At 36.6% G+C, this 18203-nt stretch overlaps 2 protein-coding genes and 2 long non-coding RNA genes across 4 annotated transcripts in view; 2 read left to right on the top strand and 2 right to left on the bottom strand.

The window, feature by feature from the left end:
- The window catches only part of LOC134792923 (uncharacterized), a 242032-nt gene that overhangs the window by 164913 nt on the left and 58916 nt on the right, over nucleotides 1-18203 (top strand). The window lies entirely within an intron of this gene.
- The window catches only part of LOC134792922 (uncharacterized), a 254775-nt gene that overhangs the window by 194606 nt on the left and 41966 nt on the right, over nucleotides 1-18203 (bottom strand). The window lies entirely within an intron of this gene.
- On the top strand, nucleotides 1469-4663 carry LOC134792913 (kallikrein 1-related peptidase b22-like). Its single transcript, XM_063764357.1, has 5 exons — nucleotides 1469-1568; nucleotides 2055-2206; nucleotides 2610-2776; nucleotides 3174-3388; nucleotides 4268-4663. Exons 1-5 carry the CDS (start codon nucleotides 1511-1513, stop codon nucleotides 4660-4662), a joined length of 987 nt encoding a protein of 328 aa, XP_063620427.1. The 5' UTR covers nucleotides 1469-1510; the 3' UTR covers nucleotide 4663.
- On the bottom strand, nucleotides 4769-17202 carry LOC134792912 (uncharacterized). Its single transcript, XM_063764356.1, has 9 exons — nucleotides 16974-17202; nucleotides 16076-16426; nucleotides 13102-13315; nucleotides 12244-12407; nucleotides 9008-9159; nucleotides 8420-8627; nucleotides 7627-7827; nucleotides 6361-6499; nucleotides 4769-5381 (listed from the first exon to the last, which is right to left on the bottom strand). The coding sequence occupies exons 1-9, from the start codon at nucleotides 17095-17097 to the stop codon at nucleotides 5150-5152; spliced, it is 1785 nt and encodes a 594-aa protein (XP_063620426.1). The 5' UTR covers nucleotides 17098-17202; the 3' UTR covers nucleotides 4769-5149.

The raw sequence follows: 18203 nt of genomic DNA, 5'->3' as shown, positions 1-18203 counted from the left end.
TAACGTAAAGCGTTCAAAGGGTTTATACACATCGCAAAGTCAGGTAGTAATAGTCAGTGGAATTAGTCTGTTCGAGATCCTGAAAACGGTAAAAAATATAGATACTACTCCTAAAAATACGTGTGATACCTTATTAGATTCGTCATGATGTCTTGAAAAATGTATTCGAAGCGTGTATTAGCACACCAGAAATATCAAAAGTTATATAAACAAAAAAAGGGGGAAAAAAGTAGATATTTTTTATTTCCCCATATTATTTACAAATAGAATATATTGAAATTAAGGTAAACAAAATAAAAACTAGGCTAGTATGATTATATGAAATAATATTGTGACTATTCATTATCCAAAATAACTCTTCTTATCGCTGTGCTAATATTCTAAATACCCGCATTCTGACAACAACTTAGTTCGTCAGGCAGAAGTATGCAAAATGGAACATTATCATCGACAGAGACGCTGAACTTACTGTACCGACAATAAGTATTTAGAACTAAAGAATTTAATGTTTGCATTATATTCAGAAAAAAAAATGTTAGAAATATTGACTAAAAGCTGGTTCATGTCTCTTGGGGAGCTAACTAGACCTTTTGAAATGGATTTATATATAAATCCAAAAACAAAGAAATGCAGAATCTTTCGGCGATTTGGCAGATCTATAGTTATTTTTTTACAATTAGAAAGAACCCCGAAGAAGTTTTAAGCATAAGCTTATTTGTTAGGTCCTTTATGCGGTACAATAATAAAATGATGTCATGATTATTACATTAAGAGCCTTATTAATAACCTCATACTTACTTCTAAATTACTTTAAAAAAAAACTTGCGTTCAAAATATTACTTGTGACGTCGCCTGGCTATATCACTAGCTATTTTAATAAAAAAATTAACGATAATATGTTCAACTGAAACGAATTGAACAGACATGTTTTGTGTTTTTCTTCTTCATCGTGCCAACTTTAACCTACAGCCGTATTCGAACAATGAGATACGTCAAATACTAGATATTGAAACGATATGGATATGGATTTATGTCAGTGTCAAACAAGTGTCAAAATTGACGTTTCTTCAAACAAACACGTCACTTTTGACACTTGTTTGACACTGACATATCCAATCCATATCGTTTCAATATCTAGTATTTGACGTATCTCATTGTTCGAATACGGCTGCTAGTAAGATTTTGATCTAGTCTGCTCTTGCAAATATAATCAAATATATCTCAAATAATATTTTTTTTCATGGCATTTTCCCTGGTATAAAAAGTGTAACAAACAACTAAATACAAAAACTACAATTTTGCGGGCTAACGCAGAGTACCTAAACGGCCCAGAATCATCGAATAAACTCGTGCAAGCATATCAATTTTATTTATTGAAAAAACTGTTGTCCACCACTGCTCCTAAATTGTCGATGTTAACACATATAGATTTTTGCATACAAAATGGTTCATTGCTCGAGATATAACCACGATGTAATCTAATTGCTTGACAATAACCTTATTCTGTACGATGAAGTCACACGTAAAAATATTATTACTGCTGTTGTTTTGCTGTTCTGGCTTTAGAGGTAGGTGTTGATATAATCTAATATTTAAGTGTAAGAAAGTCTGTTTAAATTGTTTTGTTTACAGTAAGTATTTGCATTTTCTATTGAACTCCACTTTAGGTAATATAAATAACTAGCGACCCGGCCCGGCTTCATACGGGTTACACAAAACCTAACAAATTATACCTAAACCTTCTTCAAGAATCACTCTATTGATAGGTCAAAACCGCATGAAAATCCATTCAGTAGTTTTTGAGTTTATCGCGAACATATAAACACACAGACAGACGCGGCGGGGGACTTTGTTTTATATGGTGTAGTGATTATAATTATTTAATTAATTAATTATACTTACGCATCGATCACGTTCGACTGTTTGGTAATTTGGAAAATGTACTCAGACACTATACTCGTAGAAGTAGGTAATAGTATGGGTGATTTTCGGCACGACCCGACATGTATCCAAATACACCTTAGGTACCTATAAATAAAGTCCTATTTTCGCAGCACACCCGCCAGTGCATCAAAGGCCAGACAGCAAATTGATCGGTGGGCTCAGCACTAAACCCTCCAGCCACCCTTACGTAGTCTCCCTGCAGACAAGGTTATTCAGGATACGAGCCCATATATGTGGGGGGACATTACTTAGCCAAAACTGGGTACGTGACACACTTTCAACTTTAAGTAAAACTTTATTTGTTAATATTTTAACAGATATTTAAAATTCGATTTCATTTATCAAGCGACCTTTATTTAGGTATTTAATTTCTAATGTTACGAAATTCCTATATAGTTATTCGTTTCTTTCATTAAGATTTTTCAATAAAACCATATTTATAAGACCTAAAAATTAATGTAAATACAAGTACATTTAATTTACTCATAAATAAATTAGATAGACAGGTACGCTTATCATATGTGTGATAACTTTTATAATAAAACATCACTAGTATTGCGCCCCGAGTTAACATACGATTATTATTTGTAAGGGGTGGTTTTCAATTGCATGCTATGTATCCTCCGGCTTAGTATGTTGTTGAAGACTGTTCAGTAATGTTTAAGATTCTCACGGCTGGCCACTGCGTAACAGAGTCCTTCATAGTGAAGTGGCTTCCAATGGACGCCATAGCTGGATCGAATAATGCCCACGAGATGCATAATATGGGCTTCGGCCCCGACGCGCAGATCGCCCCTGTAGACCGTCGCATACCGCATCCTGATTATGCTGGGTAATATGCTCTTCTTTTTAACGCTTTACCGAGTTTGAAATATTACGAGATCTTAAAGAAACTGGGGCTTAAAAATTGGTCACTTAATCTATGAAGGTTTTACTGAAGCACTGGTTTAGAACACGACTGCAATCTGCTGGAATGACCAAAATATTCATTGGAATTGATTTGCATCAACAAATTCAACAACTAGACTTTTAGAGACTATAGTTCACATCAACTGCCAGTAATTAATCACTCCTATGAGCCAGGCCAGTTAGTATTAACCATCCATCCATGATGATGATTAGATGATCGAGGTGTTGATTTCTTTTTAAGCGTAAGTTAAAATCTTAAAATTATAATTACGGTTAAGTACAATTTTTAATGTTTTTTACCTTAACCATTTTTTTAACAGTGGCATCGGACCAAATGATTTAGCCGTTCTTCACACTAGCAACCCATTTAAATTTACAAAGTTTATACAGCCAGCAATACTACCTTTGCTTTCAAAGGCGACTTACGAATATCCTCTAATGTTGACTGGGTGGGGTATACTGAGAACCACCTTCTTCTTTCCGGACCTGCCGAGGTATCTACAAGAAGTCAATGTTACCTATATTCCCTATAAGGGTAAGTTAAGATGATAAATTATTGATTTTTGGTAATTATAATCAGGCTCATAAATTCGAGAGCTATTCCATAAATACTTTTTTCACCTCAGCAGCTCGAACAAGGGTACTTTGCTTCTTAAAAACAGTGAGCAAAATGCGATTTTGCTCACTGAGTCATATTGTCTCACTCGGTGAGCAAAATCGCATTTTGATCACTGAGTGTCTCTCACTCAGTGAGCAAAATGCGATTTTGCTCACTGAGTGAGACAAAATGACATTCAAGTGACCTTTATAGTCAAATGTCATTTCAACATGCGGGGTCTAATACAAGTTCGATATACTTGGGTTCTATTATCTCTGTCCCTCTAGGTATGTTCTCACTGCTTAGGGTGAAAAATTTTGTGTACTACACGAGATCAAAGTTATTTACATCTCGTGCGCTTTTGAATCCCTTACTACGCTCAAGATTCTAAATTAGATTCACTCGCTACGCTCGTGAATCTATTATAGAATCTTTCGCTTGCACGGGACTCAAAATAAGCACTCGAAGAAATATCAAACTTTGATCTCTTGTTGTACAAATAACTATTAAACATTTTAATCAGTATCTATTGTGAAAATTTTGTTTGATTTTATTTCCGCCAACCAGATTTAAAGTTATAATTTTAAAACGACATTACATTTTCTCATAGTTTGAAGTCGACTTTAGATTGATTAGATTAGGTATTTTGGTTTTTCCTAGCAGATTCTCTATTCTCGCATAAATACAATTTACCTTCACGCTTTTACAGATCTTAGTAAAACATATCCGATTTTTATTGTTTTCAAAAGTAGAACTACGAATATACTATTTCATTTTTACTGCGATTATGTACCTATATCATTTTCGTTTCACCAGAATGCTACGAGGCCATTGAAGCAATAAAAGACAAGGGTGAAACAAATCCTCTAGACGAAAAGTCCAATATTTGTACGGGACCCATCACTGGCGGTGTATCAGCGTGTAGCGGGGACTCCGGCGGACCTTTAATTCAATTCATAAACGAAAGGGACAACAGTATTGATGAAGATAAAGACAATATTTTTGAAGAAAATGACGACAAATATCCGTTGACGCTTCCAAATCGTAAAGGAGAAGATAGGAAAATTAAGGAAGAAAATAATAATAAAATTATTCCAATGGTGGTTGGTGTAGTATCTTGGGGATCAACACCATGTGGTGATAAAGGTGCTCCGACAGTGTACACTAAAGTAGATCACTTTTTAGATTTCATCAATACATATGTCATATAGATACTTTAGTTTTATTTTATAAAATTAGTACAAAATAACTTACAAATCACAATAATCCTACTTAAAAATAAAATTGAAAGCGCAGCTTATTAATCTTATTAAGTATACATAGTAGCAAATCAGACCTTGCGATTAATGAATCATACATACCTATACATACAATCCATGCACTTTTTAATAATATGTATCCAACATAATGTTAAATAACGATTCGTAGTGCCCTACAACATGATGAGGTATTGGTAGTTAAATGCACACCGAAACCTGCTTAAATACTTAGGTTTGGTTAAACTTCACTCCGTAACTATACATCCTCGTAAAATCCCACATATTCAAAAATGGCAAGATCAGCAAAACGGATTTGGTATAATTGTGAAAACCTAATCCTAACATACTCGTATATGATGTGACGAGCAGTACAGTTGATTATCACATTACTAACACTTTCAAAATGTTCCTGTATTTTTAGTCAGTCTTATGAGTATCCTTAATTTAGCAGTACATCCGGTGGCCTGTAGTCACCGCATTTTGGAAACGAGTCGAGGAGGGATTTTGGGAGGGACTCTGGGACATTGACGACGAGTGCTGCGGGTAAAGCGAGGCTGCAAGACCGGCATTCGAGCAGCCAGCTGCCTCCTCTATCCAGTTTTATCCGCACAATCGTGAAGCCCTTGTTTGGCACCGTTACTGTGTCTTTTAGTGGAGGCGTCTGAATATTCCTGCAAAGCGCATAAAAACATATTAGGGCTATTGTAATTTATATAAGATAAGATGGAGTACCTATGAGAAGTATTTGGGATAAGAAAAAACTTGTAGGGAATTGTCACACTATTCTTCTTGCCCCGAGCTGAACTAAGTTCCTCTTACCCAACATGGCCTGTAACGCCTGATGGCCTGACAACTTAAGGTGACAGTCCATTTCCAACGACAGCAGCACTACCATTCATTTTACTATGGAAATTGACAATAACACCGACGCGTTCGTACTAGTAGTGCAGCTGCGGTCAGAAATGGAATGTTACCCTTAGGGCCAGTTGCACCAACCACACTTAACAGACTGATCAACATCACTCAACAGAGTACTATGAAAATTCCCATACAATTAATTTTAGCGAACGCTTTAACGGTGACAGACGGTTTGGTGCAACCGACCCTTAGAGGATATAACCAAACGGAGACGTATACGTCAAATGTATACGTAACGTAAACATAGCCATGTCAGATAAACGTCAGTCCATACAATGTGTTTGACCATTGGCCGCCTATTTCCGACAGAGGGGAATGCCTGTTAATGGCTACTCCGTTTGGATATATCCTTTAAGCGTGACAATGATATTGTCACGTGTAGACTGAAGGCAAATAACTGACTGACTGTAGGCTGAAGGTTATTTACTTTTCGATGCCGTGAACTTCGGTAATGATAATAGACCAATATTACAACTATGACCCAAATTGTTAATGTCCCTTATCGACAAGCCTTTGCAAATTATAAAGTGTATGAATTGGACTAGTTACACCTGAAGTTATCTTTAGATTAATTTAGAACCAATTTTAGAGTAGTTATTAGACTTTACCTACATACAACAAATATTAATTATACATAACTTTTAATGACGTGACAATACGAACCAAGGCACGCGTCCTCGTGAATGACACGATTTATAAGTAGGTGCTTAAACTTCAAACGTAAACCCTTACCTCTTAATTTTTCCATCGTTATCAAGCTGCTCGAATGTTTCCTTCGAAATTGGTTTTCCATCCGATCCCTGCATGGTGGCTACTATTTGCATGCTGTATCCATGCATGTGGAATGTGTAAGAATCATTACTGCCAAAACCTGTAACCACAAACAAAAGACAGTCGGTCAGCCGGTATGTTTTATTTGCAATTGTACTATTAGATCAATATCTAATTTTGTTTATCCAAAATGACTACGTTGATTTATCGGGCAGTGGGTAGGAATAAATCCGAATATTTTATTATAGAGTGAAAGGTTTACACCGCATTAAGAAACGGAAATATTAACAAGTAGAAAGTTTTACGGTACTAAATCGAACATGATAAATCGTAACGAGTGACAATATTTTTACGGAACGAGCAAGCAAATTAGGCTTTAAGTGTTACGTTCAGGCATAATTTATACCAGAAAAAAGTTTGTCAACAATTTGTTGACAAACAGATGGTTGGTAAAATATATTATTATTATGTCTGTCTCTTACAGATTCTCGGGACCATGGGGTCCCGGGCATTTGGAAGGCGTGCGTGGGGCCGAAGCCAACACGTAGAGGCCCCTTGTAATAAGACAATTTACTCTAAATGTAATGTGACACCAACCGACGATTATCCCTGTCTTGCACTATAGTAGTGCACCCAAGGACAAGCCCCGGTTAGTGTAGGACTATTGTAAGAAAAAGGTACAAAAAGAAACCGGGTTATTGGGTTGAGTTGCTAGTGGATTAGTAACCGGGACTATGGAGGAGACTATGGCACCTGCCCTGCTCATATGTTAAAAAAAAACACGAACTAATGGGCCAGGTGGTGACTCGCCAACTCACAATAAGGGTCCCCGAAAACGGCCGCTCGCACGGAGCGACAAGGGGACAACATCGCGTGCGCGGCTCAGGGTGCGGAGAGGTGTGCGCCGCTTTCTACCCAGTGGCTGTAAACTCGCGTCTTATGCATATTTCACTTCCACCCTGCGAGCATATAGCTCTGACACCCCACTCTGGACGGCCGGTAAAGGCAAGCCAGAGGTGAGAGTCCTGCGGCCCCTGCTCAGTGTTTACTCCAGCCGGCCAATGAAGGCAAGCCGGACAGGGGGGCCTGACCGACTCTCGGGGGTATGGGACCCAAGGGACGTCACTTCCCATTCAGCTCGCCACAAGCTGCCCTGGGGGCTTATTTTTTTTTTTAGCAACCATCTGAGTTACCTAAGTAATAGACCTACAAGAATATTGTACGTACCTTCATTCAACAACACTAGTTCCAGTAACTCTCCTGGCTGAGCATTAAGTGCTAGCAAGCACTGCGGATCCATGCTCTGATCCTTCTCACCCATGGAGCATTTGATTTCCTTCTTGACATCATTTGGCCTCATTAACAAAGGCACATTAGGATAAAGGAAGCTCTTGTGGTTTATTTGTACTACACCCTTGTCTGCGAGTGCTGAAATTGTTAACAACTATTTTAAAGATTCTGCATGTCTGAAACCAATTAAACTAGGATAGATGTGGATAGGTAGGATAGACGTGCGATACGTAGGTATACTTTCAAGCTTTGCCATATATCGAAGAAAAAACAAATTTATTATACCACTACACCTTCGGTAACGTCAAGCTACCCACTTTGCTTTTCAAAAGATTTTGTAATACACATACTTTACATTTTACAGTAAAACAAAGAAAATCAATGGTTGCTAAGGATACTTGAATTTTCTGTAATTCGCTAATAAACCTTAGTGTAGTGCAGTCAAAAGGAAATAATTAAGGAATTTTCTCACCAAAACGTAATAGATAAAGTGATTACCTACACATTAGGCTACAACTTGGTCACGTGCCACCGTGCTAAACAAAATATAAGTCAGGTCACCGGCTGTTAAAGTTAAAATGATGGGATAAAATTGCAAAGTATCTACGTACTCCATAAAATGTAAAGATTAACTTTGACAAGCGTAGACGCGTCAGAATTTATAACATGCTACCATTAGTCATTCTTACGTTTACATGTCAAAAGAAAAAAAAATATATTGTGCACTTACATAAGGAGGCTGGGAAAAACGGTTTCTTTGGTATTGCGTCACTAATGTATCGGTAGTCGTTGTCAGTGTCTTTGAACTGCAATACTTGGCGGTCAATGCTTAAAACGAGTGATCTATCAACTATGCTGTTGGGCACATCTTGAATTGATTCCAGCTTTTGGCCGTAAATTTGAATACCGGAATACGAGTCCTTAGCAAATGTCTCCTTCTGAAAGCACAATAAGCTTGGGTAATTTTACTTAATCAAATTTAATTTTTCCAAAATATTTTGATAGAGTTTTAACTTATCTCATGTTTCTGGACTAATAAAACCGTGGGTTCAAATCTTAGTCGTGTCGTATTAAAGCAAATAAAGCGTTCTCGGAAAAAGGAAAAAGATGAGCAAAAAATGTAGTCAGTATCCTAACAAAGCAAAATCCATCGAGCTATTTTGAGGTAAAGGTAAACCTCAAACTAATGCAGGTGCCTTCACTGCCACCGTCGACACGCATCGTATTTCCGCCGTAGTATTTTATTATATTACAAGCAAACTCTGGCGTGTATAATAGCGGTATATTTAAACCCCTCTGAAATAGTCAACAAGCTTACCTCTCCATCGAGTAACATAGCAGTATAATTGAATCCCTGATGCAATAGCATGGCGCTGGCGCTCAGGTTGCCGCAGACGCCATCGCCGCGTACGCGCACCCTTCTGCCTCCCATCTTCTCGCTCGCTCGCACCACGACGTCCATACGCTCTCCTGAAATTTGTTCAGATTACAATTATAAATAGGATAACTTGATATTTTCTCGCAATATATTTGGTTACTTAGAGAATGCTGATTATTCTAGATCTTACAAACCAAGATATCTGGAAGAAAGAGACCCCAGAGTTAGGTACAAATTAACCAACAAATAAGACGTACGTATATATTATTATTATGACTTAAGAACGTATAAAGTAGATAAAGATTAAAAAAAGAAAAAAAAATTTAGCCTATATACATCCCACTGCTGGGCACAGGCCTCCTCTCAAGCATGAGAGGGTTTTGGGCTATAGTCCCCACGCTGGCCCAATGCGGGTTGGGGACTTCAGATATATCTTTGAATGTCTTCGCGGATGTATGCAGGTTTCCTCACGATGTTTTCCTTCACCGAAAAGCTAGTGGTAAATATGAAATGATATTCGGTACATAAGTTTCGAAAAACTCATTGGTACGAGCCAGGATTTGAACAAAAAAAAAATATTTAGCCTATATACGTCCCACTGCTGGGCACAGGCCTCCTCTCAAGCATGAGAGGGTTTTGGGCTATAGTCCCCACGCTGGCCCAATGCGGGTTGGGGACTTCACATATATCTTTGAATTTCTTCGCGGATGTATGCAGGTTTCCTCACGATGTTTTCCTTCACCGAAAAGCTAGTGGTAAATATGAAATGATATTCCGTACATAAGTTTCGAAAAACTCATTGGTACGAGCCAGGATTTGAACCCGCGACCTCCAGATTGAAAGTCGGACGTCAGATCCACTCGGCCACCACCGCTTCATAAAGATTAAGTTTGACATATTTCAGTTTTAATCTTAGTTAAGTATACTGTACGCTTGTTTTATTGTTACATAATAAATAAGATTCATAAAATCGTACCCATAAAAACAGAATCGAATTCAAAAGTGGTAAATAAGAATAAGTAAAAAAGCAGGGCATATAAACATTGAAATATGTAAAGTAATAAATTCTTCAATTAAAACAATACCCATAAACTTAAGTGCTTTATGTTATGAGTGTTGGGATTGCCGTTATGCAAGAAAGATTCCGATAGGAAGTTCTTGTAGGTCACCATTATTTCTGGCTATTTTAAGTCACGCAACTATTTACATACCTGACGCAATACACATAGCACATGTAATTGACGCAATAGTATCATCAAACCTTTACTAAATTGCAAACGATGTAATGAATGGCGCGATAAAAATAGCGGGAAATCATGGAAAGTGAAACGAAAACGAACGGAACCAGTTTCACGGTAACCTTAACTCTTGAATGAACCAAAGTAGCGCAGACGGGCACCTTTCTCCTCTCACTGGACGCTAGTGAAAACCGACAACCACAGACTTATCAACTTTCTCCGTAGATTCATCTTAGAGGAATAAATTAGACTTGATTCATTATTATTTGGAGTTATAAAACGACGATGATAACATCTCTGCATGGAAATGTTTATGTTAATGTTTACACGCTTTTACTTAGCAACACTCCGTATATCTATTTGATAACTTCTAAACATATATAACTTACAAATTTGTAAGTTTGATTTAAATAATTCACCTCTGTGTGATATTCTAAAATGGAGTGATATGTTAATATTGTTAATACAGGTAAAAGTTGATGAATAGAACTAGTCAAAACGCTCTATTATAATAATAATTATTTTACCGTAAGAAATGCATAATTGGTACTAATGAAAATTCTTTACTGTTTCGGTGATTAATAGTGTACTTATATGACAGATTTCATAGATTTCACGATACGTTTATTAAGCATATTGTTTTACATGTTTTGAAACTATTTAATCAAGATACCGCACGGAATTAAATTTCTAAAAAAACCGGACAAGTGTGAGTCGGACTCGCCCACCGAGGGTTCCGTACTTTTTAGTATTTGTTGTTATAGCGGCAACATAAATACATCCTTCTTCTCCTTCTTCCTCGCGTTATCCCGGCATTTTTGCCACGGCTCATAGGAGCCTGGGGTCCGCTTGGCAACATAAATACATCATCTGTGAAAATTTCAACTGTCTAGCTATCACGGTTCGTGAGATACAGCCTGGTGACAGACGGACGGACGGACGGACGGACGGACGGACGGACGGACAGCGGAGTCTTAGTAATAGGGTCCCGTTTTACCCTTTGGGTACGGAACCCTAAAAAATGACAACTAGAAATATAACTTTCTCCAGAGTGTCTTCTACTAGAGTCGGACCAAAAAAAGTCTGCAGCGGATTTGATAGCCCACGCAGTGCGAGTGTCATTTATACGTCATAATTTCATAGAAGTTTGACGTTTAAAATAACACGTGCACTGCGTGGGCTATCAAATCCGCTGCAGACTTTTCATGGACTGACTTTACTAATAGAGACAAGTAAATACTTTTATCGACTATGATACCGTTATCGATAAATTATCGAAAATCAGAACCAGTTTTCTGCTCAAGTACATGAAGCACATGAGTATTTTGCTAAAGTCTTCCACCAGGTACTTTTATTTGACATTGAACTTACATCTGCATTCAAGTGTTCGTTATGTCACCCGGCGATCAAGGGATTAAAGGTATAATTTACATGTAAGAATTTATTTTGATATTAGCGTCTTTAAACTTTTGTTATTAAAATTCAATTAGATACTTGTTATCTCCTAGTACCTTAGTAGGTATACCAGAGAGAGTATAGTTCCTACCTAAGTATACCTCTAAGTTTAGTCATTTCTATGATCTTAGAAATCGGACAGACCATGCCCAGGTTACTTCAAGGTGGTTTTTGTAATGCTGTTTGCACAAAAATAGTGACTGAGAATCGTTATGAATAAATATGTCTCTTATTTAGTTTCTTATATGAAAATTAAATCATAAGGATATGAATATTCATTATATAATCGCCATTCAGCGTCAGTACCTACACCGTCAACCTAACTTAACCGAACAGGTCGAAGCTTTGGTAAGATTTTCAATTGGCAGCCGGGTAATCTCTTTGCGTAGTAAAAACTTAAAAACAAACGAAAACCAGTGTTTTCTAAATGTCCCAAGTACTTCGGTGTAATTATAGAAATTGCACTAAAATATAAAGTATTACCTGGATACAGCTGTATTCGGCTGGTCGACACAGGCTTGACTGGCATGCCGTCGGTGGCTATGACGATCATCTCATGCCCGTCGACTGTGACCAACACTGGGCACTCGATAGCTATCGCGTTGATTAGTCGCAGTCTATACGCGAAACTTGGCAGCACAAATATCCTGGAATAATTAATAATAATTTGTACAGATTAACAACTCGAAGTATTATTAAGTATTAAGCTTCGGCACTTTGCGAGTTTGGCAGTGTTCAAAATACTTACTCGAAATAATTTATAACCTATCGAGTTAATAGAGACAGTTAATGTAATGATAATGTGTTATCAAGTTAACAGGAATGTATTACATCAAAACAAACATAAAATATTGTTAACATTGATTAATCAATTAGGAAGAGGTCATTGGCAACATCAAAATAATTATAATGATTACAATCACTATACGTATAACTTCCGTTCGTATACGTAGTCAAATTATCAACCCATAGACACGACCGCCTTCACTTCACGCTATGTAATTAAATAACAGTTTAATAATCAAAACGTACTACTAACAAGCCTATGTTCAGCAGTGGACGTCTTATGGCTGAGATGATGATGACTACTAACAAGCCTCTCCGTAACTCACCGTACGTTCTCCGATTACAGACATACTAACGACCAAACCTACCTATCTACCTAAACTAAACGAAAAACAAAATTGACTTAAGGTGGTGGTACTAGTGCTCGACATGCTAATGCCCTATAGATGACACCCTGCTGTCACCTCTATTGACAATGACTTAAGTTTGGGACTGGGACCGCGTCGAGCACCAGTACCATCACCTTATAAGATTTTTAGCTGGTAAAATGCTTACTTAAAATCTTCCTCCAGACCATTTATCAGCAAGGAACTCGGCTTCAACTGACTAGAATTCTCCAAGTTGGCGGTCATAAGTTCCGGGAATTTGGCTGCCACGATTAGGGTATTCTCCTGGCTCCTGTCGTAGTCATATAAGGAGGAGTGGGCCTCCAGAGGCTGCGGTTGGTTCACTATCAAAGCGCCATATACACCATCGCTTTGGTGACGCACTGGAATTGAGGAAATAGATTTAAGTAAATATCGGGATATTCTTATACAAATCGAGTCCCACGGTAAACTTAAAAAGGGTCTTATAGAGGTAAACAGACTGTGATTAATAAATCCATTACACATTTTAGAGGTTTTTGAACTCAAAACTATCAGCATTTAGGGAGGCTCACTATAGTGACTATAGTCACTATACAATCCTTCTAGCCTAAACCGGTCGTCAAAATAAAATAGATTCATAGATTTAATTAAACATGAGCCACCAGCAAATCAAAATTCTAAACTCTGTCCACTTGCTAACAGACAAACCTTTTTAAATCCTAAATTACGAAAATAATCCAAACGAGTCATTTGCAAAATAGCAGCTGGCAATGAAAAGATTATACACTTCGAAATTTCTAAGCTGTTGTGCAGTGAACGTTTTAACCACTGCAATGTACCGCAAAAATCCGCAAATGACAAAATAAACGCTCTCATTGCCAAAGATTCAAAACAAAAAGAATAAACAGATGATGAAGGTCTACGTCAATGAACCGTTGGCTTGCTAAATAGTACTTAAATGTTAACTTTTAAGCATTAGCGTGATTTTAGGGTTCATTAGTAAGAAATTTTCACTCTCCCTGGCTTGACATAACCTGCCTATATCCTTGCTATATCTAACAGAAACAGGTATAAGTATCAATGATAAGTACGATGAAGTATAAATAAATAAATGGGAGTGTTGTAAAAATCCAGCGGATGTGTGAAAATATTTTTTAATTTTGGAAAACTAGTTACTTACAAATACAAAATTTCTTTATTAAACAAGGTAGAGCTGGCAGAATTGACTAAAGTAGGTAATTATGTAATTATAAATTAATTATTACTTGCAGAATAAATGTTTTTTGTTACTTGTGATATTCTCCCTCTCCCATAATCTACCAGGTAAATGTTTGAATTTGTAACTATAAAAATTCAACGAGTTTAGAATTAATTAGCTTTTTATGAGTCTTTCGCTCTCAAATACAGAAAGTAAAGAAACTAAAGCTACAGTTATTGCTTGAGCTACGTAATCCTACGTTAAGCGAAGTTTGTTTTTATTGTTCCGATGAAAACTGGTGAACGCTTTTAGGTGAAATAGCAATTGAAAATGAAGAGTTACGGCCTGATTCTAATGTTAATAAATGCAAAAAATATATATCGATACGATATGGATCGTTTCTTTAAACAAAAACGTCACTTTTGACACTGACATATCCGATCCATATCGTTTTCGAGATCAAATTTTTGACGTCTATTAAAATTAGAATCAAGCCGTTATTTTATTTGTTCCAATGGCAATTTGTAACAACGACTTAGTTTTTCACAATAGTTTTTCCTGAAGCTGTATCGTTTACTGAGGTGTGCAATGTGCAATAAAGAGAATTCTGTCTACTTTACAAGCCATGGCCATTTCCATTTCACATTTCCCATTCATTCCTAACACTGTGATTTGTCCACCTTTCCATTAAGGCTAACGACTTTTGTTTTATTTTTGTCTTTGCACGTCTCGACAGCTTTCCTTTCTATTTAACACCTCGCCAGCGCAACATGGTATGCCTTTTATCTTGGATCAGATGCATTATAATTTATAAATCACCTCGCACCAAGCAGCAACATTTGCTCGTCAGAGATTTAGAAAAACTTGAACTGAAAGTGCACTTTCACCAAGTATATGAAAGCACTCAACCAAAAATAGATTGGTCGCTTTGCGATATTTACATTTTGCAGATCAATACATCGTATAAAACAAAGTGGACCCTTGTTTAATCGAATCTATGGAAGTACAAGTTAATTAGGCAACTTTAAACTAAGCATAAATGCTTCAAAATTTTGACTTAACGGAAAAGGTATGTAGCATTGAAGGTTTAAAAACACACTTTCGCTTTTTATTGATCAAACCCCTTGTTGTTTGACCTTTAGGTACTCAGGTATAAACTTTAGTGCAATGCGAACTTACACTGATATCAGAATGATATCTGAATGTTGTCAGTTACTTAACTTACCTACTTATCGTGAGTTTTGCACGCCAATACTCGTATGAGCGAAATGCACGGTAGCTGAATGACATTATTTAGATACCATTCATTCTAATGTTATTGTACGTTCGAATTGGCCTGCTTTCCTATTATTTTTATGAGTTTTTTTATGCGTTGGGGTGTGTAATAATAATAAATATAGTTTTTTTTATACCTACCACATCGGCACTTGTGTACTACCTTATAGTTAGCGGCTGCTAACTACCATAAACACAAGTACATAGCCCATTTGGCCCATTGAAAGCATTCCAATGAGGATGTGCCTTTATATAAAAATAAGGAGGAATAACAAAACGATGTTATTTATTTATTGACCTCGAAAGCCCACCTCATTGTCAAATACTTGAAAAAATCATGATATTGAGGGACCTTTTTTTATTGTAATAATTTTCCTAATTAATGGCTATTACAGTTATAGCAAAAGTCATTAATGAAAGTTTTAAGCAGATTAAATTTGCATCAAAATCAGTAAAATTTGGTCTACATCTATAGACCTTAAAGGTACAGCTGCCCAAAGTTGCTTCACTTGCTTGTTTTTGTTATTGTCAGTATCAATCATCATCATCATCATGTAATCATTGAGTACCTACCTACCTACTTAGAGAATGTATTTACAGTGTTTGATTTCTTCAACAAAATACCGTTTAAGAACAGAACAGAATAATTACCGTTTAGGTAACACAGAGAAGTGCGATAATAAATTACCTGAGTCCGCATGATAGAAGAAAGTTCCCGGAGATGATGCTCTAAACGCATACTTGTAGGAGGATCCGTAGCTAATAGGACATTGTGTAACCATCGGTACTCCGTCCATGTACGGCGTTCCCTTTTGCTCCACACCGTGCCAATGTATCGCCATATCTTGCCCAACCACCTTATTCTTCACTTCAACTACTACAATATCGTTAGCACAAACATGAATCGGAGGTCCCGGAGTCATCCCGTTCACAGTGAGCGCTGGTTTTCCGTCTTCAAGGATCGTTGGCTCTATTTTGAATTCATAATAGCACCTTCGCGGTTTCACGTTGAATTTACAAGGCCGATAGCATGATTTGTCTGCAATGAAAATGTAGTGTAAACATGCGAGTAACCTTGTGAGATATATTATGTAGTCTTGACCTTCGTCCATCTTTGCCCAAGCTTAGTTGTTTAGAAATGCGTTTTATGTATGAATACGATGCTCTTGAGCTTATAGTATTTTAACTACCTATTACATATCAATGATATTGATAGAGAGAGGCTCTTTTTTTCCGTACACTCTATATTATTAGCATTATCAAAACTTTAAAATGTGAATTAGTATCCAATGGATAAGATTATTTTTTTAATAGAATAGTGTTTGGAAGTATGGTTTTTTGTAAGCCTAAAGAATATAACGCTCAATAACTTAAACAATCTATAAAAACGTAGTAAATTTCATCGAAAACTTAAACAGAAAGAAACAGAAAACTTTCGGATGAACTCCCAAACTGACTTATTCCATACTTATTTACTTAACACATTTCCAACTACATACTAATATTAATTAACAAACGACTAGTATTTCTTTTAAAGTACTTTATAAAAGTCCACTTTAATTCATGTGTTATTAACCAAACTTTACCTGCATTCTTTGTAGTATCCTCGAACAATATATTAGTGCTCATAGGCACCAGACTGTCCAGAGAAGCTTTCCCATTGTTGCTAATATTAGCAATAACAAACAAGACGCAGACGAATAACTTCATTTTGATGATAACTAGTCGGAAGTATGCACACTATGCACAGTGGTTCTATAACATTGCGACACGGCGCAACGCGAGCTCGGCCGACGGGCGACTGGGCGCCGGAGGTCTCGTGGTGTTCGGTGCATAAAGCCTCCGGTTGCACAAATGTGGTTCCGTTCTAAACATAATTAACAAAATGCGTGATACAGTCAGCATCATTAACGGATGAAACAATGCACCAAAAGTATCTGCCACTCTGGAATACTTTTGCAAATAAGTACATTTCTTTACAAATTGCGTTCAAAATTATCTGTCACAATCTTATTGTTCTATACGAAGAGATATACCTCTTTTTGTTAAGTATCAATAGTGGGACCGGATTTTTGCACTAAAAGTTTTGATAATTCTAAAGATGAAAAAGTGATACTTATCTGACATGGGACATATTTTTAAACATATTTTTAAAATATGACGAAAAGTTAGAACGAGCGTTAGATATAAATTAGGTATTTATATATTTTTAGTAATGATTTTTTAATATTTAATTAAAGTGCAATGTTTAAGTTCCATCGTTTATAATATGTATGACGCTTTATAATGGAAAATTATTAGAAATTTTTTTAACGTGCTTCTTAGTCAAACTACAAATTAGCTTATTATTTTGTCGATATTGAATTAAAGTTTAATAAATCCACAACAACATATCTAAATTCTTAAGTTAATAGGCAAGCTAAAAATTTAGAAGAATAAGATATATGCTTTAGAATTAATATGCGTTTTTTGTCCTATAATATCTAATATTGAATTAGAGTCTGTAAAAATAAGTCTATTACTATAAAATAATATACGCAGCCATATTATGGAAAATAAGAAATTTCGGTGTGTAGCTTGCATTGTAATAGTAAAATATATTTAAAAAGGCGCGAAATTCATACATACGCCGCGCTGGTCCGTCAGTGTCGCCGGCGCGGCGCCCGAGACCCTATCATAGCCTACCTATACCTCGCCCCTCGCCTCGCCCCACCTGCCGCTCACAGCACTGTCTGTCTTTTCTTATCATTCATTTGTTTGTTTACTGTGGACATATATAAATTAGATGCGGACATTACGTGAAATTAAAGGGGTCC

The sequence above is a fragment of the Cydia splendana genome, chromosome 8 (genome assembly GCF_910591565.1).
Source record: "Cydia splendana chromosome 8, ilCydSple1.2, whole genome shotgun sequence".
Taxonomy (NCBI): domain Eukaryota; kingdom Metazoa; phylum Arthropoda; class Insecta; order Lepidoptera; family Tortricidae; genus Cydia; species Cydia splendana.
Note: the sequence above shows the minus strand (reverse complement) of the source record. Positions and strands in the feature narration are given on the sequence as shown.